The 22500-nt window shown below is 41.3% G+C and overlaps 1 protein-coding gene and 1 long non-coding RNA gene across 3 annotated transcripts; both read left to right on the top strand.

Moving 5' to 3' along the window:
• Nucleotides 1-7446: 7446 nt before the first annotated feature.
• On the top strand, nucleotides 7447-21897 carry LOC113100659 (uncharacterized). Of its 2 annotated transcripts, none has more exons than XM_026265284.1 (48): nucleotides 7447-7525; nucleotides 8712-8740; nucleotides 8931-8952; nucleotides 10177-10204; nucleotides 10295-10355; nucleotides 11759-11902; nucleotides 12174-12367; nucleotides 12455-12555; nucleotides 12709-12827; nucleotides 12908-13084; nucleotides 13235-13443; nucleotides 13532-13629; nucleotides 13783-13811; nucleotides 13919-13940; nucleotides 14065-14092; nucleotides 14176-14251; nucleotides 14342-14488; nucleotides 14574-14782; nucleotides 14876-14979; nucleotides 15119-15237; nucleotides 15357-15524; nucleotides 15640-15839; nucleotides 15926-16038; nucleotides 16198-16304; nucleotides 16470-16646; nucleotides 16797-17005; nucleotides 17094-17191; nucleotides 17345-17373; nucleotides 17481-17502; nucleotides 17628-17655; nucleotides 17739-17814; nucleotides 17905-18051; nucleotides 18137-18345; nucleotides 18439-18542; nucleotides 18682-18800; nucleotides 18920-19087; nucleotides 19203-19402; nucleotides 19489-19601; nucleotides 19761-19867; nucleotides 20033-20209; nucleotides 20360-20568; nucleotides 20657-20754; nucleotides 20908-20936; nucleotides 21044-21065; nucleotides 21191-21218; nucleotides 21302-21377; nucleotides 21468-21615; nucleotides 21702-21897. In XM_026265284.1, the coding sequence occupies exons 1-48, from the start codon at nucleotides 7486-7488 to the stop codon at nucleotides 21722-21724; spliced, it is 5160 nt and encodes a 1719-aa protein (XP_026121069.1). In that variant the 5' UTR covers nucleotides 7447-7485; the 3' UTR covers nucleotides 21725-21897. The 2 variants fall into 2 exon arrangements, with proteins under 2 accessions (XP_026121069.1, XP_026121068.1); XM_026265283.1 differs by having other exon boundaries at nucleotides 10292-10355.
• Nucleotide 21898: 1 nt separating this feature from the next.
• On the top strand, nucleotides 21899-22500 carry LOC113100660 (uncharacterized). Its single transcript, XR_003289757.1, has 4 exons — nucleotides 21899-21909; nucleotides 22003-22106; nucleotides 22246-22364; nucleotides 22484-22500. It is a non-coding gene; the product is annotated as an uncharacterized LOC113100660 (long non-coding RNA).

Genomic DNA, 22500 nt, shown 5'->3' with positions numbered 1-22500 from the left:
TTTTCAGCATCATTCCTCCAGTCTTCAGTGTCACATGATCTTCAGAAATCAGAATAATGTGATGATTTACTGCTCAAGAAACATGAAGATTATTATCAATGGTGTATTTTTGTGGAAACCGTGACAGCCATTTAAAAGTTTTTATTTTTTATATTTTAAATTAACTTTTATTGAGCAGGGATGCATTACATTGATCAAAAGTGACATTTATAATGTTTGAAACGATTTTCTATTTCAAATAAATGCTGATTTCTTTAACTTTCTTTTCATCTGTGAATCCTGAAAAATAAAATGTATCACAGTTTCCACAAAAATATATTAAGTGGCAAAAACACTGTTTACAACCAGTGCTACATGCTACACTGAAACAACTTTAAATTTGTATTTACATTTGTCAGACGCTTTTATCCAAAACAACTTAGTGTTTTTGTATCTGTTCCCTGGGAATCGATCCCACAATGCTGCTAACGCAATGCTCTACCACTGGACCACAGGAACTTTTATTATTATTTACAATTAACTTTACAAATAACTAAATTATTACAGTATTAACAAAGAATTATAATGAAGTTATAAGTTAAATCTAATGACGTTTGTAACGATACAACCTTCGTAATCATCGGGAAGAAGGAGGCGGGAACCGGCGCACAATCAAAACATTTTAATATTCAAAATAAATACAAAACGGCGCACCAGCCCCTCACGGACGACTGGTGCGCACAAAATAAAAACCAAAACATAAAACAATGTCCCAGGCCTGGTCCTCTCTCGTCCTTCACGGTCGTCGCTCCAGTTTTATATCCTTCCATCTCCTACGTGGGACTCGAGACCGGCGGTGGGGCGCAGGTGTAGCTCATCTCCAATCACTACACCTGGCCTCACTCCTCGTTCCCACGCCTCTCGGCCCCGCCCCACTCGCCACAACGTTATAAGTCAAATATTTGGAGTTTATAAAAACATACTGTAATGCAGTTCAGGTTGATTGGACACTTTTCCGAGCAATTTCAATGACAAAAAGTGTCCGGTGACAAAAAGCGACAAAAAGTGTCCAAAAAGGGACCACTTGATTTAGTAAACTATCCAATACACACAATAATAAAATAGGCTCTGTATAGCTATAGGCTATTATCTTAAACTGGATACGGAGGAGTGACAAGGTAAGTGGGTTAAATCACAGCTCATGAGGTATTTACTGACAGAGAATGGAGACGTCAATCATCAGCTGCACGCGTGAATCTTTCTTTCTTCACCAAACTACTACACAGAGATTTAATTTTCTATTAGTGTATATTAGTGTGATTAGTGTATATTAAAAAAGTGTGTGTGTGTGTGTGTGGGAGGGGGGGGTGGTATAGATTATATTATGACTGGTTATCATTGTAAAATACAGTAAATTGTATCTAAAGTGCAATAAAAAATGTATTCAGTTAGAAAAGGCTATGTGCTTTCCAGCTCAATGTGACTTACTAACAGAAATATAGCACAATACAGAAATAAAAAGGTCATTTATTTATTTTGTTATTTTTCTTTTTGAAATTCTTATTTAATTAACATTAATGACTGACTGGCATACTTCTTTACATTATAATTAGTCATTCCTGAAGAGATTAACAAACACTTTGGGCAGGGCCGGCGCAGGAACTGTTGGTGCCCTAGGGTGGGACTTTAGATTTCCGACTCCTTCAGAAAAAATTCTGAAAATGCCGATTTTTCAAAACTTTACTATAACATAACATGACATAGCATAAATACTGATAAGAATTAACATAAGTAGTAAATAAATTGTGATAATAAATAAATGGAGATGTAGGTATCTTAAGAGTGAATCTGTTAAAAGCCTGTTGAAGAGACCAGACCTGAGCTACTCTCACAACTATACAGTGACAAGTACTTATTACTATAAAGAGAAATATGAGCAATATGAAATGCCTAAAATAGTCTAACAAAGGCTCTACATTTTATCATTTATTTGTAGATGTTAGCCAGCTAGCTAGCTAGTTCGTCTAATTAGCATGCCCATACCTTTCATTGTAATTGTGTGCATGCAGTGGATATATTCTTAAATACTAACTGAATTATTTAATTTTATAAATACTAGATTATGGTCCAAGTCATGTTCTTTTTCAAAAGACATTTAGACACATTTTGCTGAATTAAAAGCAAGCAGTGATGTAACTGAAATTAAAAATCAGTTGAAATTACCAGTTAAGATGGTCTAGAAATGCTATTTTAAAACAATAATTTGTGATTTTTAACTCTTTATTGATTTACCTCTTCTTTGTAGCACTTCCTGCTCTGTGGCCCTGATCAATATGTTTTACACAAGGTTTTTTTTTTTTTTTTTAGAAACAGGGCAGGGTGCCATTTTCACCCCTGGAGTTTCATGCCTTAGCCCAGCTCACTTTGTTACAGTGTTTTTTTTCTCTTCTTTTTTTGCACTTATCTTTTTAGTGACACCTTTGAGCATTCTATTATCCATTTTCTTAGAGCTGTTATTTTTTGTTTGCATATCTCCAATAACTGACTTTTTTGTTATTTTATTTATTTATTTATTTTTTGAGCAGGGTGCCGCTGTCAGGGGAGTCAAAAGATAATTACATCGTCATTAGGGTTGCCAATTAACTTAAGTTGTTTGCATTCACCCAAACTGATTTGGCCAATCAAAACGCAGGCGGTAAGGCAATCGCTGCTAGCACGAGCCCACCACGAGTAGCCTGCACAGGTCCGGTCCTGTTTAGAACTGATATTTTAAGAGACATGAATGGCAAAACTACTTTAACTGTGATGTTTGTTGAATGTGTATTTCAATACTTCACAGAGACCACAGATTACTGTGACTATCAGTTTTACCGAATCTTCTTCTTGTCTTTTCCAACAGGTTATATCCTCAACACATCTTAGACAGAGAGTGCCATCAACAGGTGAAGAGTAATAACACAATTACCATACATTACATTACATCTCCCCTCTTAAGAAATATATTCCTCACATAGCAACTTAAACAACACAACTTCTATTGTTTAAACTTTAGAATTTACATAATACCTTATGTTAATCCAAACATTCTTCTATTACCACATACAAATTGCTTTAGTTTTTTGCTTTGTTTTTTTTTTTTAATGTCAAACTATAAATTAAATAAGTGTTGTGTTTCATAACCTAAATATAAACAACTCTTTGCACTTACACATCCACTACGCTTTCATGGAGAATAGAGTTTTGGTGGTCTAATCAGTCGACCACATCGTGACCCTTTGACCTGTTCTTCCTGGTCCACTCTTGGTGTTACAGGTCTTTTTACTGGTGATTGCACTGGAGTATCATCTGCAGGCTCACGGTCTACTGAAGAACACTCCTCCAGATCTAGAGAGGGTGGTTGTGAGAAAGTAATTCCTCTGGTTTTCACCAGGTGTCGCCGGTTTCTCCTGAAGGTGTTCACATACAGTAGGATCTGGGTTGTTCATGACTCCTCAACTCAAAAGCTTTTTGGAGAGACTTTTTAAACACTGTCTCCTGGGGCTTATGATCTGTCTCCACTTGTACCATAGACATTCTGATGGGACTTCAAGACAATCGCCAAGAGCTCTTTTTCTATTTGAGTAAATCTTTTCTGACACTCAGTAAAAGACCTTGATCCAAATCCCACCAGATGTCCATCTTGAAGCAACACTACTCCCAGAAGTCCAGCAATTGCATCCACTGACAACATTATCTCTTTGTTGAAATCAAAATACTTCAACACTGGGGCGTTGCTCACAAGTGACTTCAGCTTTTCAAAGCTCTTCTGTTGTTCTGACTCCCAATGTCAAGCTACATCACCCTCTAGAAGTTTCCTTAAATGTGACAGCACTGATGTCTGACATGTTTGGAACAGCCAGATATTGAAGCAGTCCTAGGAACCTCATTAGTGCAGCTTTGTCCACTGACTCTGGCATGTTCTGTATTGCTATGACTTTTTCTTTGTCTGGCTTCAACCCCTCTGCAGACAGAATGTGTCCAACATAGCTGACTTCGTTCATTCTGATCATGCATTTGTTTTTGTTTAACTTTAACTAGATTAATGCTTCTAGTTCTATCTAGCAGTTGTCTTGGTCTCTTGTCATGTTGTTCCATGTCTTCACCCCAAACCAGAATGTCATCCATGTTCACGACTCCATCTAAGCCTTTAAGTGTTTGTACAATGCACACTTAAAACACTTCCGGAGCTGACACTGTGCAAAATGGAAGTCTTAAAAAACGGTATTTTCCAAAAGGAGGGTTGAAAGTACATAGTTTGGAGCTCTCTTCATCCAGCTGTATTTGCCAAAACATATTATTGGCATCAAGCACTGAGAATACTTTGGCATTCGGCATCTCAGCTACTATTTCTTCAAGTGTACACAATGGGTAGTGTTCTTTCTTTATTGCTTTGTTAAGATCTTGTGGATGATCGGTTTGCTTCACAATAACTCCAAGATCTTCCATTCGTTTCAGTTCCATTTGGACCCTGTCCTTTAGTGCGATGGCTACTTTCAGTGGCTTTCAGCTCCTGAGCCTAGCTTAAAGGTAAGTACACAGTTGTTAATTCTGAATTCTTGAGTCCATTTCTTGTTTTCACTTTCCATGGTAGAGACTTTATTCATTTGTTCCAGCCATTTACTAGCTGTTTGCTCACTTCCGATGGTATCTATAAACAATTCAGCAGTTTCTTGTTTTATCTTATGGACTTTTTATCCACTTTTCTTGGTTTTCCTTCTAGTTTTGGCATTTTGCACATGGTTCTTTCGCGAGCACTCATTACCAATTTTGCCTTTTTTCGGACACTTCCTTGGCTCATGTACATAACCGCATCTTGTGCATTCTTCCTTCTCTTTCCCTATGTGCTTGGAATTCGGCTGTCTGACAGATGACTTGGTTTTCGTGATTTTTGTGTTTCATTTGTGTTACTTCGTTGGCATGCCTTTAACATGCCTCAGATTTCTTTCTTGGCTCACAGTACTCACTAAACCTTTCTTTGAGCACTTCAAAATCATCCACATCATCATCAATAATTTTATTGCATCATCTCCAGCCACATGAAGAAAAGTTGCATACTTTACTTTGTCACTCTTCTCTGCAATGCCAGTTGCAGTGAGATACAGGTCAAACTTTTGAATCCACGTTCACCAGTTTTCCGCCACATTTCCTTCGAATCTTAAACTGCTCCATGGTTTTCTTCTGATACCATGTGGTGTTTGTTGAATGTGTATTTCAATAATTCACAGAGACCACAGATTAACATGATTATCAGTTTTACTGAACCTTCTTCTTGTCTTTTCCAACAGGTTATATCCACAACACATCTCTAGAAAGACAGCGCCATCAACAGGTAAAGAGTAATAACACAATTACCATACATTACATTAACTGTTACATTACATTAACCATGCATAATTAATTTTTTATGGTGATGCAGTACACTGAAAAAGTAATAAGTAAATTTACTTAATTTTTATTTGGCAAGTTTTTGCACAAGCATTTTTCAAGTAAATTTAACACATTTGGAAATTAAGTAAATCTACTTAACTAAGTTAAGTAAAAAAAATAAATAAATAATAAAGTACATTTTATTGAGTAAAACTGAATTAAATAATATTAAATGAATGCATTTAGCAGACACTTTTATCCAAAGCAACTTACAGTGCATTCAGGCTAACACTTTTCACCTATCATGTGTTCCCGGGGAATCGAACCCCAAACCTTGCGCTTGCTAATGCAATGTTCTACCACTGAGCTACAGGAACACTTCAAGATCTGGTGAAAATAAGTGAAAATTTCACTTACTTACTTTTTTATTTTGGAAAAGTTTTTACTCTAACAAAAAACCCGAAACAGATATTCTAGAAATTTCTAAATGTAAAATAATTTTTTTCAAAACAGTTTTATCAAATGAGGGTAAATAAGTCTCTCACTTCTGTCCCTTTAAACCAGTTTACAGCAAAGACAGCACGAAGGACTGGATGCACATGATAAATATTCTGCAATTAAGAAAACAGACAAAAGAAATAGCACTGTAAAACCCGATAAGTAAACTTTACTCAAACCGTTTGAGTAAATAGATTGCCTTGATTTAAACCATGTAAGTTTTAAAACTTTGCATTCAAGTAATTAAGTGATTATTACTAAGTGCTGATTGAGAATTAGTGATGAACAGCTGCTGTTAACAAACAGAATCACTGAAGAAAAGAGAAACACAAGAACTACTACAACTGACTTCAGACACAGACTTAGATGAAATCAACTGAAATAAAATACATGAAATCTCTCAAGATCTGATTAAACAACCCCACAAACAGCATCACCAGCTCCACTTATTAATAACCAGACTGACTTTATTTCTGTCAGACGTCTACAGAAGATCTTATTGAGAATGAACTAAGGTCTAGATGTTGATTTATTGTTTCATTTGAAGTAACCATGTTAGAGATCAGTGTTTGCTTTAGTTGGGCTCTTGACCCTTGATTTCTGTCTTAGTCTTTTCTCTGGCTGTTATAACCGTGTGTTTCTAAAACATATTTGTTGTAACTCAATAGCCCAGAAGAAACGCCATCAGGTGTTAACTTGTCCCTAGGAGTAGATTGTTATACTTTATATCGGTGATGATAATCATCAATTATTGAACTGTATGTATCATATGTGCACCAGTCTCACACCAGCTTTCAAGAATTTATCGGATGAAGGCCTAGTGCAGTATGCTCCACCACATCCAGATGTCAAAGTGCTGGAGAACTCAAAAGGGTTTGCCCAGTTAGGGAACTTTCTGGAGAAAAATAAGCACCAAGACGCAGCTAGCAGACTCTGAACTAGGGTCTCTCAGTGCCACTACCCGTTTGAGGAAAGAACACAGGAGGATAGTGGTTGAACATGAAGGCTATAGAACCTAACGAGTGTGTTCAGAGTTGCCCACACACAGCTCTACAGATATCTGTCAGCAAGGCCAAGGTGATGCATCCACTAGCCAGCAGGCCACATCCTCTGCTTAGAGACTGCCTTCCCCTTCTGCTGGACTTCATAACAGACAAAGAGCTTTGAGTGCTGAAATGCATCCTTCAGATCGATTCCTAATCGAAACTAATCTTGGGGGTGGACAAACTAGAAAATGTGTTTCTGTGTCAACATCTTGAACAGCAGCTTGTGAAGTGCACAGTTCCAAACTCGCAGGTTTGAGATCGGCCGTAACCGACTGAAAAGGGAAGCACAGTGTCAAAAGTCCCAAATACAAATCATTCTGAAATGATGTTCAGTTTATGTTAGCTCTGAGTTTCTTTTGAGCAAAATGTGCTAACTTCTGCATAGAATAAGTTTATACAGCACTGTTATAAGCTTTAATACTGTAAACATTTATGTGAAGGCACACCAAATGGAAACATATTTTAAATTGATTTTCACAGTGTATGTTGAATAATACATCTGTTTTCACCCTTGCAGCATAAAATATGAAATAAAAACAAGAAGAGACAAGACATCATGCTCCGCAGACTAATACTGCTGTCTGCCCTCTGTATGGGTGAGACACACACACACACACACACAGACACACGCACACACACACACACACAGACACACACACACATACACACGCACACACACACACACACAGACACACACACACACACACACACACAGACACACACACACACACACACACACACACACACACACATGTTCTTGCATTTGTGTACAGGGACTCTCCATAGATGTAATGATTTTTATACTATACAAACTGTATTTTCTATCCCCTTACACTAACTCTACATCTAAATCTATCCCCTCACAAAAAACTACAGGCATTTTTTAAATGTCAAAAAACACTGTTTAGTTCAGGGGACACAGGAAATGTAAACCTCATAAACCATGTTTATTATGTTTATTAACCCATGTCATTATACAAATTTGTGTGCTCATAAACCATATATAGCAAAACAAATCAACATGCACATTCTTATCAAATAAACATGATAAATAGACTCATCACATGACAACGCAACTTAACCAATAATGTTATCAACATGGTAATGTCCTTGGAAAGTCTGTTGTTCATGTCGGCTTTGCTTCAGTCCCTCCAGCTGAAGATGGCAGTCTGCTCATCTGGATCCTCTCCTCTAACATAATAATAACTACTTTTCTTACTACATCTGCAAGATCAACAATAACTCTCCTTACCACATCTGTAGTACCAAATACTCTCGATGCGAACACAACTTCACAAACTACTAGTGATACAACACCTGCAATGCTAACACATTTATTTACTATATCTTCTAAAACAAAGTTTAAACAACAACCACAACTACTTCTAATAAAAAACTTTCAGCACAATCAAGCTTTCGTCTTCAGCTGAAGTACTGAGCACTGTAGAACCGTCCACAGTCTTCGGTAAAACAGCAATAGGAGCACAAACTATGACTAGTTCAAAACCGGATATTTCAATAGCTTTATTTTCTACAGCAACTGGAAATTTTAGGGCTGCTCTACCTAAAAGTTTAGAAGTATCAACAACTTCTGCAAGTACACAAACAATAATGTCTACTGCAACTGAAGCACAGCCAATAACTGTTTCTGTAACTCAAGAACCAATACCTACTATTGCTTAATTGCTATTAATACAGAATTAATGTTTTTAAAATGAAAGTGCTTCCTGTAAGTTCATAAGATGATTACACTGATTATATTTTCTTCTCGTCCTTCCACAGCAACATCTGCATCTCTGGGCAATGCACAGGTGAGTCAGGAGAAACCCCAAGAGGAAGTGACTCCATATTGTGCTTCATACTTGTCTTTACAAAATCAAAGTGTATACTTACAAATCTGTAAAATCCAGATAACTTGATACTTAATTATTTATTGTTCAAAGAGGCATTTAGTATCATAATGTAAAATACTAATTTTTATATTACCTGCTTTTCTTTCAGTGCAATGCAACACATTCAAATGGTGAGATTATTAAACATAAATGCAACATCTTGTGCATGCATGACAGTACTCAAAGACACATGCCTAACAGAGTAAACTGCAATGTATGAAGTATGTATGAAAGAGATCTGTTATAGTACAGCACATATATGCAAAAGCAATCTGCTGAGGAGACCAATTATAATAAGGTGGCGCCCCTAGTGGATAGAATTAAACACATTAGGCCTGGTTGTCATACTTTCTTTACTTTTCAGTAGAGTCATCAAATGTTCTGTGCAAACTTTTATTTTCATTTTATTTATTATTTTTTTCTTTTATAGTTTTATTTATTTACTTATTATAATTTTTTTCTCAGGTCGTCTTTATGATCTATTGCATTTCACTCTGATGAATATTAACGTCTGTTAGGGGGCGGAGCAACACGTGTAGCCCCGCCCCGCTCTGTTTGCCGCGGCCTTCCGCGTTTATAGGCTTTGCACTGTACTCTAGTCCTGTTTGGGGCGCTAACGCGTGCTATAGCTGGTCCGCGAAACAGAAAAGACTGACTAGAAGAAGAGGAGGAAGAGCAACGCGCTCAATGGAGGAGAAAAAATCTCTCTATCTCTCTGAACGCTCAACCTACATCTGCTGGTGTCGCTGTTGGACAGTGTTGCTTTAGAAAAGAAGCGATTTACCCTCTATTTGCTCAAAGGCTCTGTTAGATGGGCATACACAAAATCTATGAAAGAGATTTTAAAAGAAATAAGAAATATAATAAGAAATACAAGAAAAAAAGATTTGAAACGTATAAAAAAAACAAGGAAGGAAAAGAATACAGAAATGACACACACACGCACACACACACACACACACACACACACACACACACACACATATATATATATATATGTATGTATATGTATTAATTGAGTGATTTATAAACAAGTAAGCCACTTGTGTAAGAGTTGCAGCTGTGTAATGGCCTTTGTGGGAAGGCCAGTGAGGACATTTGAGCCGTCTCAGAAAGCCCTACAGGTACCCAGTTTTCTGCCCTGTTGAGGATTTGTGACTGACCGTGTCAAAGGATGCAGTGAGATTTCATCGGTATTTAAGTGAATATCTTTATGAGTGCCGTCTCTGTGCTGTGTGATGCAGTCAGAAACCAGAAGAAACACTGTTCAAGTTCAAGTTCAAGAATATGCTGCAAACGTTCTCAATAATCTTAGTATAGCAAACTAATAAATACATATCTATGTTTTTTCCTAGAAACAGGATCATGCAGTCTCACTACTGAGTGAGTACTTAATTAACACTAGTGCATAGTATCATAATAGTTAGCTTACAGATTTCAACCAAATATATTTTCTTCCTACTGTTACAGTAGATCCAGCAATCAAACTCTGGCCAGCTGTGATCTGAATAATCTGAAAAACTTCAGCTCTCTGGTGAGTGATTCCTCTCTGCTTTCTTTCTACAGCTCCCTCTTATAAAACAATTCTCTGTTGTGACATTATTAAAAACCTGACACAGCAGGCACCTACACACAGTTACTTAGAATCAGGCAGTAAGAATAAATTGCATGCTTTTTAAGAACAACAATAAATTGTATATGTGAATGAACATACAAATATATGGATTAAAGAGTGAAGCATCTGCATATAGCAAACTTGATTTTCCTGTGAATTTTACAGTTCAGGTGAAAAGTTCTGACACATGCTGGAACTACATGTGTTTAAAGTTTACAACATTAGGATGTAGAATGTAGGATACATATGGTGGACATCAGAGAGCTCGGATTTGTAAATAGTTATTGTTCTGAGACTAAAGCTGCTGAATGCTAATGTAATGATTTTTGTTCCGCTCATCAAGGCTACATGTGTTTTTCAAAAATACTGTTAAAAGAAAATCATTAGTATTGTTTTATATGTGAATACATAGTAAAATGTAATTTGCTGCTCAGGAAATATTTCTTATTATTATCAATGTTGTAAACAGTTTTGCTGCCCAATATTAATCTATCATTTTATTTTTCAGGATTCACAGATTAATAGAAACTTCAAAAGATCAGAATTTATTTTAAACATTATACATGTCTTTACTGTCACCTTTGATTGATTTAATGCATCCTTGTTAAAAGCATTCATTTCTTTTAAAAATGAAATAAATAAATAAAAACACTGTCCAAGTTTTTAAAGAGCAGTGTACATTTAGCTGATAATTATAATAATCCAGTGAGATTTTTGTCTGCCACAGATAGCAAAAGAAAGCCTTATCCACACACATATTTCACCATCCTTAGGTTAGTCTGGGATAATAGGAAGAGAAAAAAAAATCATAAAAAAAAAGACAGAACATGACAACATCTTTAAGAAATTGAAGATACCTAATACGTACCATAGCTAGGTCAAAATCAGTTCTAAACGCAATGCGTGGGCATACCAAATCATTTTATTTAATTAATAAATGTTAACTGATAAGTGCCTAAAATTATTTTACATCACTGTAGATTTGTAGGTTGACTTCTCCAAACATCATACAAATGCTGCCAAAGCTCTTATGATTTTAGTCTGTCTCAGTTTCTGTCTGTTTATGTAATCCCAGACTGTCCCGATGGTAAAATCAAATTTCTGTATGGATTATACATTTTCTTTGTCGGACTCATTGTGTAAAAATAAACAATTAAACAAAAATATTGCTCACTTAATTGTATTGGCAAAAATGCATGGTTGCAGTAGCTAAAGGAAGAAAGATTCTGAAATGTCCCCATCTAGTTGGCATTATAATACCAGCTTTTTGTTCAAATTAATTATTCATCTGTGGAACCGTTTTTTTGTGTTTTCATATTTAGATTTTAAATGCAGTGGATGGCACTATACACCATCTACAATGTATATCCAACAGTCCAGCAAGTTTGCCTCAAGAAAAACGTCACATGCTTCAAACTGAGCTTGGAAAGATCATTGCATCAACACTAAATGTTATGGTTCACCTTGTAAGAAAAATACATTTAAGACTATTTAACCTTTGCTTGAAAACATCAACTGCCTGCTATGCTTTTTGCTTTTTTATTTCTATCTAACGATTTTTATCTCTGATTTTCTGAAATATTTGCCCTAACGATTGCAATCATATAACCCATCAAATGTTCATCATTTATTTCTTTCAATATCAGTGAACACTGAGAACTACATGCAATCAGCCTGGACGCTGTTAGTCAATTATCATAGAATTGATATGCAAAATGACGTTTATTATTATTTTAGGGACTTTCTTCAATCGAGGACATTGCTGACAGTTTTGGTGCTTTACACACACTGACTGCAGAGAATGCTCAAAACATGGAGTTTGTTCAGTCATGGATCGGTGTCAGGCTTATTCCACTTCTCCCATACATTACCACAGAGTTTATATCCAACATGGGCAAGATAAACTTTTCGTGTCTCAGCTACCAGACAATGTATGAGTCAAAATTTTGAATACACTGTTGTTACAGAGAAACAAATTGAAATTGTGGATAATCTTTAAACATTTTTTTTGTGAATAGAGTCAAAACACTCAGTCAGCAGGTGAATCTGATCAATGAAACATCAAAGACCTCCATCTACACCCAATTCATTAAGCCATTATTGTCCAGACAAATTTCAGGTGCAGTGAAAATGTTTTTAAAATGAAATGATTCAAACCTGTTACAGAACTCATGATACTTACTTATGAAAAGTGGTTATAATAAAACCATTAAATATACAAAAGTTCACAATTCAAGGGTGCTTTGATTAATTCCATCATCATTCAATCCAGATCCTGCATGTCAATCTAAAATTATGGGCAGTGCTGAATGGCTTGAGAAAAATTTTGGTGAATTTTCGTTCTATGCTACATTGAAGGATCTACAAACTCTGAATGGAAATTTTTCCAGTGTAAGTAAATTTTAAAATTACCCATGTTAATTGTTGTTATTGTATTTATATATATTTTGTCTGGGTTTTGTTCACCTTAGCTGGCAGCTTTGGAATCCCTGTCACCTGACCAGAAAGCAGAGCTCCTGTTGGATCCGTCCACCGGTTCTCTTGAAAATGTGACCGTGGTGAAGGAGGTGTTGAGCAGCATCCTGAGAGCCCCAGATGAGAAGCAGCTAGAGAAATTCTTTGAAACGTTCGTGGAGGTCAGCAAGGAGGTGAGTCTTTTTTCAACTTATCCCCCCTTTTTAATGCAATTTATCTATAATGGCTTAGACCCAGAATGTGCTGCTTGCGAGCAAGCAGGTTGTTCTAGAGGGTCCTATCGTGGTGCTGAATGTGTCTCTTCCCCCACCCTCCCCTCTCAGGAAAACATCGCCTACATCACAAACGCGGACGTCCGGGACGCAATACTGAACCTGACTTTGACGGCTCTGGCTCCCAAATTCCCTCTCTTCCAAACCAGTGACTATGAGCTGTGGTTCCAAATTAATCTCGTGGTCCTGCTGGCCAGCTTCCGTCCTTCAGTTTTGGTGGTGATCCCCGCCAACCTCACCTGCGACTCTTACGATGCAATGTAAACAATCCGGCCCCCTTGGTTTCTTGTCTTTATTCAGTGAGTAGACGTAAATGTTGAGCTTTTCCATTTTTGCACGTCTCCACAGATTGAAAGGCCTGGACAACGCTTTGGTGGTTCTCCCATCTGCAGTTGGAGCGGAGCTGAAGTCAAGCATAGACGAACTTCGACAGTCACCACCAGAAGGTATGGCCTGACCAACTCTCTTCAAATACGTAAAGATCGCAGTGTTGTTCTTTGGTCAACCAAAAGAGCTCTTACCAAATGCAAGTGAATGTAAGCAATTTGCAAGTGGCCTCCCATTGACAGAAATCTTGTTTGTCTTGGTTTTCTCCTCAGGCTGCACGCCTCCTCGTCCTGTGGGTTTCGTAAGTACTTCATTATCGTACATAGGTTATGGGTACAGTTCAAGCCCATTAGAAGCTGTACGTGATGGTTTTCTTATATTTTCTTGCCTTGTCTTCCTTCTCACCAGTGCAAAGAGACAATAGTGGATGGTGAGTCAGATCACAGGATGCTAGTTTGCGATTGATAGATTTTCATCAGTTTGTGATAAAATCATGAGATGGCTAGTAAATTCTAGACCTCATCTTTTGTTTTTTATGTTTGTTTGCTTTGCAGAGGTGAAGCTGTGTAGTGGTGTCAACAGGTGAGTATCGGTTTGGTGCCTGCTGAGAACAGAGATAGGCTTTAAAGTGGTGACAATGGATAACATGGTTTTGTCCCTTGCAGTGGTCGACCCGGGAGCCAGCCTCCTTCCTCGGATCAGCTGTGCAACTTCACCATCTCTAATTATGCCTGCTCATCGGTAAGTCTTCCATGAACGGTGCACCTGAATGCCTGTATTTGCAAAGAGTCCTGGTTCTCTGACTGCACGAATCTGTCCACTCTTTTAAAGGACGCATCATCCCTGTCCTCTGATGCTCTCGTCACGCTGCTGACTTGCAAAGTGCCGAGCATGAACAGCAGCGCAGAGACGTGGAAGCTTTTTTTCCAGAAAGTCGCGGGAGTTCTGGAGGTTGCTCTGTCAGCGTACTCCAACAATGTGAGTGACACCCCGGCTTGCTGGAACAGGAGATGAAGTGCTGTCTCTGGGCTCTACATTGAGATATGTCCCTTTGCTTTCACAGAACCTCAGTGGCCATCAGGCTGAGTCCAGTATTCTCGATGCCATCGGAGAGGTGAAAGTCAACAACTTCAGCGCCGCTCAACTGACAGATGTCAGCTTCATTAGCGACTGGTTCCAGGGAAGGCTGAGACCATTCTTGCCAGCGGTCTCCAGGGACTTCCTGTCCTGCCTTAGCTCCAAGAACTTCAGTTGCGACACCTACCAAGTTGTGTAAGTATCTTCAGTGCTCTGTAAATCCCGAAGTGGTAGTCAGGGGAGTGGAGTTGTGCAATCCTTAACGGCCGACGATCTCTCCCGAAATAGGGTGCAGGCTCTCAGTCGTCAAGCGTCCCTCATGGAGGTGGGGCAACAACGGGTCGTCTTCACTGAATTTGTCAATCCCTTCCTCTCGAGAGATGACCTACCAGGTACTTTAAGCCCTGTCAATGTCTTGAGTTGCCACCCGTCATGCTGTAGTTCCTTAGGCATCCTTCAGCGTCTCGGCTTGTCATGGGTGTTTCGCCAGTTCAGTGGTGTTCTGTCTAATTCCCCCAATGTTCAATCCAGATCCTGCCTGTCTTGCCAATACTACAAGCAGCGCTGACTGGCTGGAGAAGAACTTTGGCAACTTCTCCGTCTACGCTACCTTGGAGGATCTCCAAAGGCTGAATGAAAATTTCTCCAGCGTGAGTAACCTTTGGTTCGCTCCAGTTGACTTTGTGAATCTTCATTTTTTTTATGAATGCAATCTTGATTTGAAGTAAACGCCTGTGCTATACCATCTGCTGTCCATGTTGTGCTTCAGTTTGCATCGTTGGCGCTGCTGAGCCCCAGCCAAGTAGCTGAACTGACACTGAGCTCCGGAGCGTTGAACAACACCAATCAGATCGTCGCTGTGTTTGACCGCCTGGAGAATGGCAATGCTTTCAAGAACGTGGAGGAGTTTCTGACGACTCTAACCGCATCTCCTGAGGCAAGTCAATGAGTCAAAGTGTCTGACAGAGGTCGCGTGGAAGCCACGAAGACTAGCCCAAAGAACGCTACTTTCACGCAGTGCCATTAACGCTCCCGGTGTTTTATCCCTGCAGATTCCCGATATCGCCCCCGCTGTGAGAGACGTGATGATGAACCGAACATTCGTGATCATTGAACTGAAGTTCCCGGAATTTGTGGCTCATGACTGGGAAGTGTGGTTCACCGAGAAGCTCATCCCTGTCCTCCCCAGTTTCACCGCAGAAATGCTGCTTAAGGTCACAGCTGGCATCAACTGCACCAACTACCATGTGATGTGAGTGCCTGAATGTGGAGAAAGGATCCTTGTCGATCTTCATCGACATGCCCACCTTAACACCCTTCTGTGACTTTCTGTTGCAGCGTTGAGGGAATGGGAGATGTTTTCTACAAAATGACATTCACCAGGAGGCAGGAGATAACCAGGGTTCTGGTGGAGCACCTGAAGCAATTTGCCGTCCGATTCAACAGTCCAGGTAGACCTTCCAGGACGTGCTTTCCCGGCACCTCTATGTTGCCGGGTGGCGTGCGTTGCTGGTTTTGTTTATGCTGACATGTCAGGGTTTTTGTGTGTCTGCTTCATAGCAGCGCACCGACACAGGCTGATCTTCTTCCACCCCTATTTTGAAAAACAGATTGCAGAAAGGACATCGGAAACGATGCTGAGTGGCTTGACATCAACTTGGGTCTATTCTCCACGGTGGCCAATTACACAGACCTCAAGGAGCTGAACATCAGTGGGGTAAATAACCTATTTTTATTATGTTTCTCCTTTCACACAGCTTTAAGGTAACCTTTGAATGGAAGTGATTTTTGGTTGTTTCTTTTTTTTTATGTCTTTGGGAAGACCGCAAGTCACCAACAGTCATGCGTTATTTGCTTTGTGTATGGGTTTTGTTCACCTTAGCTGGCAGCTTTGGAATCCCTGTCACCTGACCAGAAAGCAGAGCTCCTGTTGGATCCGTCCACCGGTTCTCTTGAAAATGTGACCGTGGTGAAGGAGGTGTTGAGCAGCATCCTGAGAGCCCCAGATGAGAAGCAGCTAGAGAAATTCTTTGAAACGTTCGTGGAGGTCAGCAAGGAGGTGAGTCTTTTTTCAACTTATCCCCCCTTTTTAATGCAATTTATCTATAATGGCTTAGACCCAGAATGTGCTGCTTGCGAGCAAGCAGGTTGTTCTAGAGGGTCCTATCGTGGTGCTGAATGTGTCTCTTCCCCCACCCTCCCCTCTCAGGAAAACATCGCCTACATCACAAACGCGGACGTCCGGGACGCAATACTGAACCTGACTTTGACGGCTCTGGCTCCCAAATTCCCTCTCTTCCAAACCAGTGACTATGAGCTGTGGTTCCAAATTAATCTCGTGGTCCTGCTGGCCAGCTTCCGTCCTTCAGTTTTGGTGGTGATCCCCGCCAACCTCACCTGCGACTCTTACGATGCAATGTAAACAATCCGGCTCCCTTGGTTTCTTGTCTTTATTCAGTGAGTAGACGTAAATGTTGAGCTTTTCCATTTTTGCACGTCTCCACAGATTGAAAGGCCTGGACAACGCTTTGGTGGTTCTCCCATCTGCAGTTGGAGCGGAGCTGAAGTCAAGCATAGACGAACTTCGACAGTCACCACCAGAAGGTATGGCCTGACCAGCTCTCTTCAAATACGTAAAGATCGCAGTGTTGTTCTTTGGTCAACCAAAAGAGTTCTTACCAAATGCACGTGAAAGTAAGCAATTTGCAAGTGGCCTCCCATTGACAGAAATCTTGTTTGTCTTGGTTTTCTCCTCAGGCTGCACGCCTCCTCGTCCTGTGGGTTTCGTAAGTACTTCATTATCGTACATAGGTTATGGGTACAGTTCAAGCCCATTAGAAGCTGTACGTGATGGTTTTCTTATATTTTCTTGCCTTGTCTTCCTTCTCACCAGTGCAAAGAGACAATAGTGGATGGTGAGTCAGATCACAGGATGCTAGTTTGCGATTGATAGATTTTCATCAGTTTGTGATAAAATCATGAGATGGCTAGTAAATTCTAGACCTCATCTTTTGTTTTTTTATGTTTGTTTGCTTTGCAGAGGTGAAGCTGTGTAGTGGTGTCAACAGGTGAGTATCGGTTTGGTGCCTGCTGAGAACAGAGATAGGCTTTAAAGTGGTGACAATGGATAACATGGTTTTGTCCCTTGCAGTGGTCGACCCGGGAGCCAGCCTCCTTCCTCGGATCAGCTGTGCAACTTCACCATCTCTAATTATGCCTGCTCATCGGTAAGTCTTCCATGAACGGTGCACCTGAATGCCTGTATTTGCAAAGAGTCCTGGTTCTCTGACTGCACGAATCTGTCCACTCTTTTAAAGGACGCATCATCCCTGTCCTCTGATGCTCTCGTCACGCTGCTGACTTGCAAAGTGCCGAGCATGAACAGCAGCGCAGAGACGTGGAAGCTTTTTTTCCAGAAAGTCGCGGGAGTTCTGGAGGTTGCTCTGTCAGCGTACTCCAACAAGGTGAGTGACACCCCGGCTTGCTGGAACAGGAGATGAAGTGCTGTCTCTGGGCTCTACATTGAGATATGTCCCTTTGCTTTCACAGAACCTCAGTGGCCATCAGGCTGAGTCCAGTATTCTCGATGCCATCGGAGAGGTGAAAGTCAACAACTTCAGCGCCGCTCAACTGACGGATGTCAGCTTCATTAGCGACTGGTTCCAGGGAAGGCTGAGACCATTCTTGCCAGCGGTCTCCAGGGACTTCCTGTCCTGCCTTAGCTCCAAGAACTTCAGTTGCGACACCTACCAAGTTGTGTAAGTATCTTCAGTGCTCTGTAAATCCCGAAGTGGTAGTCAGGGGAGTGGAGTTGTGCAATCCTTAACGGCCGACGATCTCTCCCGAAATAGGGTGCAGGCTCTCAGTCGTCAAGCGTCCCTCATGGAGGTGGGGCAACAACGGGTCGTCTTCACTGAATTTGTCAATCCCTTCCTCTCGAGAGATGACCTACCAGGTACTTTAAGCCCTGTCAATGTCTTGAGTTGCCACCCTTCATGCTGTAGTTCCTTAGGCATCCTTCAGCGTCTCGGCTTGTCATGGGTGTTTCGCCAGTTCAGTGGTGTTCTGTCTAATTCCCCCAATGTTCAATCCAGATCCTGCCTGTCTTGCCAATACTACAAGCAGCGCTGACTGGCTGGAGAAGAACTTTGGCAACTTCTCCGTCTACGCTACCTTGGAGGATCTCCAAAGGCTGAATGAAAATTTCTCCAGCGTGAGTAACCTTTGGTTCGCTCCAGTTGACTTTGTGAATCTTCATTTTTTTTATGAATGCAATCTTGATTTGAAGTAAACGCCTGTGCTATACCATCTGCTGTCCATGTTGTGCTTCAGTTTGCATCGTTGGCGCTGCTGAGCCCCAGCCAAGTAGCTGAACTGACACTGAGCTCCGGAGCGTTGAACAACACCAATCAGATCGTCGCTGTGTTTGACCGCCTGGAGAATGGCAATGCTTTCAAGAACGTGGAGGAGTTTCTGACGACTCTAACCGCATCTCCTGAGGCAAGTCAATGAGTCAAAGTGTCTGACAGAGGTCGCGTGGAAGCCACGAAGACTAGCCCAAAGAACGCTACTTTCACGCAGTGCCATTAACGCTCCCGGTGTTTTATCCCTGCAGATTCCCGATATCGCCCCCGCTGTGAGAGACGTGATAATGAACCGAACATTCGTGATCATTGAACTGAAGTTCCCGGAATTTGTGGCTCATGACTGGGAAGTGTGGTTCACTGAGAAGCTCATCCCTGTCCTCCCCAGTTTCACCGCAGAAATGCTGCTTAAGGTCACAGCTGGCATCAACTGCACCAACTACCATGTGATGTGAGTGCCTGAATGTGGAGAAAGGATCCTTGTCGATCTTCATCGACATGCCCACCTTAACACCCTTCTGTGACTTTCTGTTGCAGCGTTGAGGGAATGGGAGATGTTTTCTACAAAATGACATTCACCAGGAGGCAGGAGATAACCAGGGTTCTGGTGGAGCACCTGAAGCAATTTGCCGTCCGATTCAACAGTCCAGGTAGACCTTCCAGGACGTGCTTTCCCGGCACCTCTATGTTGCCGGGTGGCGTGCGTTGCTGGTTTTGTTTATGCTGACATGTCAGGGTTTTTGTGTGTCTGCTTCATAGCAGCGCACCGACACAGGCTGATCTTCTTCCACCCCTATTTTGAAAAACAGATTGCAGAAAGGACATCGGAAACGATGCTGAGTGGCTTGACATCAACTTGGGTCTATTCTCCACGGTGGCCAATTACACAGACCTCAAGGAGCTGAACATCAGTGGGGTAAATAACCTATTTTTATTATGTTTCTCCTTTCACACAGCTTTAAGGTAACCTTTGAATGGAAGTGATTTTTGGTTGTTTCTTTTTTTTTATGTCTTTGGGAAGACCGCAAGTCACCAACAGTCATGCGTTATTTGCTTTGTGTATGGGTTTTGTTCACCTTAGCTGGCAGCTTTGGAATCCCTGTCACCTGACCAGAAAGCAGAGCTCCTGTTGGATCCGTCCACCGGTTCTCTTGAAAATGTGACCGTGGTGAAGGAGGTGTTGAGCAGCATCCTGAGAGCCCCAGATGAGAAGCAGCTAGAGAAATTCTTTGAAACGTTCGTGGAGGTCAGCAAGGAGGTGAGTCTTTTTTCAACTTATCCCCCCTTTTTAATGCAATTTATCTATAATGGCTTAGACCCAGAATGTGCTGCTTGCGAGCAAGCAGGTTGTTCTAGAGGGTCCTATCGTGGTGCTGAATGTGTCTCTTCCCCCACCCTCCCCTCTCAGGAAAACATCGCCTACATCACAAACGCGGACGTCCGGGACGCAATACTGAACCTGACTTTGACGGCTCTGGCTCCCAAATTCCCTCTCTTCCAAACCAGTGACTATGAGCTGTGGTTCCAAATTAATCTCGTGGTCCTGCTGGCCAGCTTCCGTCCTTCAGTTTTGGTGGTGATCCCCGCCAACCTCACCTGCGACTCTTACGATGCAATGTAAACAATCCGGCTCCCTTGGTTTCTTGTCTTTATTCAGTGAGTAGACGTAAATGTTGAGCTTTTCCATTTTTGCACGTCTCCACAGATTGAAAGGCCTGGACAACGCTTTGGTGGTTCTCCCATCTGCAGTTGGAGCGGAGCTGAAGTCAAGCATAGACGAACTTCGACAGTCACCACCAGAAGGTATGGCCTGACCAGCTCTCTTCAAATACGTAAAGATCGCAGTGTTGTTCTTTGGTCAACCAAAAGAGTTCTTACCAAATGCAAGTGAATGTAAGCAATTTGCAAGTGGCCTCCCATTGACAGAAATCTTGTTTGTCTTGGTTTTCTCCTCAGGCTGCACGCCTCCTCGTCCTGTGGGTTTCGTAAGTACTTCATTATCGTACATAGGTTATGGGTACAGTTCAAGCCCATTAGAAGCTGTACGTGATGGTTTTCTTATATTTTCTTGCCTTGTCTTCCTTCTCACCAGTGCAAAGAGACAATAGTGGATGGTGAGTCAGATCACAGGATGCTAGTTTGCGATTGATAGATTTTCATCAGTTTGTGATAAAATCATGAGATGGCTAGTAAATTCTAGACCTCATCTTTTGTTTTTTTATGTTTGTTTGCTTTGCAGAGGTGAAGCTGTGTAGTGGTGTCAACAGGTGAGTATCGGTTTGGTGCCTGCTGAGAACAGAGATAGGCTTTAAAGTGGTGACAATGGATAACATGGTTTTGTCCCTTGCAGTGGTCGACCCGGGAGCCAGCCTCCTTCCTCGGATCAGCTGTGCAACTTCACCATCTCTAATTATGCCTGCTCATCGGTAAGTCTTCCATGAACGGTGCACCTGAATGCCTGTATTTGCAAAGAGTCCTGGTTCTCTGACTGCACGAATCTGTCCACTCTTTTAAAGGACGCATCATCCCTGTCCTCTGATGCTCTCGTCACGCTGCTGACTTGCAAAGTGCCGAGCATGAACAGCAGCGCAGAGACGTGGAAGCTTTTTTTTCCAGAAAGTCGCGGGAGTTCTGGAGGTTGCTCTGTCAGCGTACTCCAACAAGGTGAGTGACACCCCGGCTTTGCTGGAACAGGAGATGAAGTGCTGTCTCTGGGCTCTACATTGAGATGTGTCCCTTTGCTTTCACAGAACCTCAGTGGCCATCAGGCTGAGTCCAGTATTCTCGATGCCATCGGAGAGGTGAAAGTCAACAACTTCAGCGCCGCTCAACTGACGGATGTCAGCTTCATTAGCGACTGGTTCCAGGGAAGGCTGAGACCATTCTTGCCAGCGGTCTCCAGGGACTTCCTGTCCTGCCTTAGCTCCAAGAACTTCAGTTGCGACACCTCCAAGTTGTGTAAGTATCTTCAGTGCTCTGTAAATCCCGAAGTGGTAGTCAGGGGAGTGGAGTTGTGCAATCCTTAACGGCCGACGATCTCTCCCGAAATAGGGTGCAGGCTCTCAGTCGTCAAGCGTCCCTCATGGAGGTGGGGCAACAACGGGTCGTCTTCACTGAATTTGTCAATCCCTTCCTCTCGAGAGATGACCTACCAGGTACTTTAAGCCCTGTCAATGTCTTGAGTTGCCACCCGTCATGCTGTAGTTCCTTAGGCATCCTTCAGCGTCTCGGCTTGTCATGGGTGTTTCGCCAGTTCAGTGGTGTTCTGTCTAATTCCCCCAATGTTCAATCCAGATCCTGCCTGTCTTGCCAATACTACAAGCAGCGCTGACTGGCTGGAGAAGAACTTTGGCAACTTCTCCGTCTACGCTACCTTGGAGGATCTCCAAAGGCTGAATGAAAATTTCTCCAGCGTGAGTAACCTTTGGTTCGCTCCAGTTGACTTGTGAATCTTCATTTTTTTTTATGAATGCAATCTTGATTTGAAGTAAACGCCTGTGCTATACCATCTGCTGTCCATGTTGTGCTTCAGTTTGCATCGTTGGCGCT

The sequence above is a fragment of the Carassius auratus genome, unplaced genomic scaffold (genome assembly GCF_003368295.1).
Source record: "Carassius auratus strain Wakin unplaced genomic scaffold, ASM336829v1 scaf_tig00217322, whole genome shotgun sequence".
NCBI classification, from domain to species: Eukaryota; Metazoa; Chordata; class Actinopteri; order Cypriniformes; family Cyprinidae; genus Carassius; species Carassius auratus.
The sequence above is the reverse complement of the archived record's forward strand: the minus strand, read 5'-3'. Positions and strand labels throughout refer to the sequence as shown.

Bases quoted from the DNA above. Each gene is read 5' to 3' on its own strand.
- LOC113100659 (XM_026265283.1), top strand. From the start codon at position 7,486: ATGCTCCGCAGACTAATACTGCTGTCTGCCCTCTGTATGG. The intron at 16,305-16,469 runs GTAAATAACCTA...TGTTCACCTTAG, and splicing joins AGGAGCTGAACATCAGTGGG to CTGGCAGCTTTGGAATCCCT. The intron at 18,801-18,919 runs GTGAGTAACCTT...GTTGTGCTTCAG, and splicing joins TGAATGAAAATTTCTCCAGC to TTTGCATCGTTGGCGCTGCT.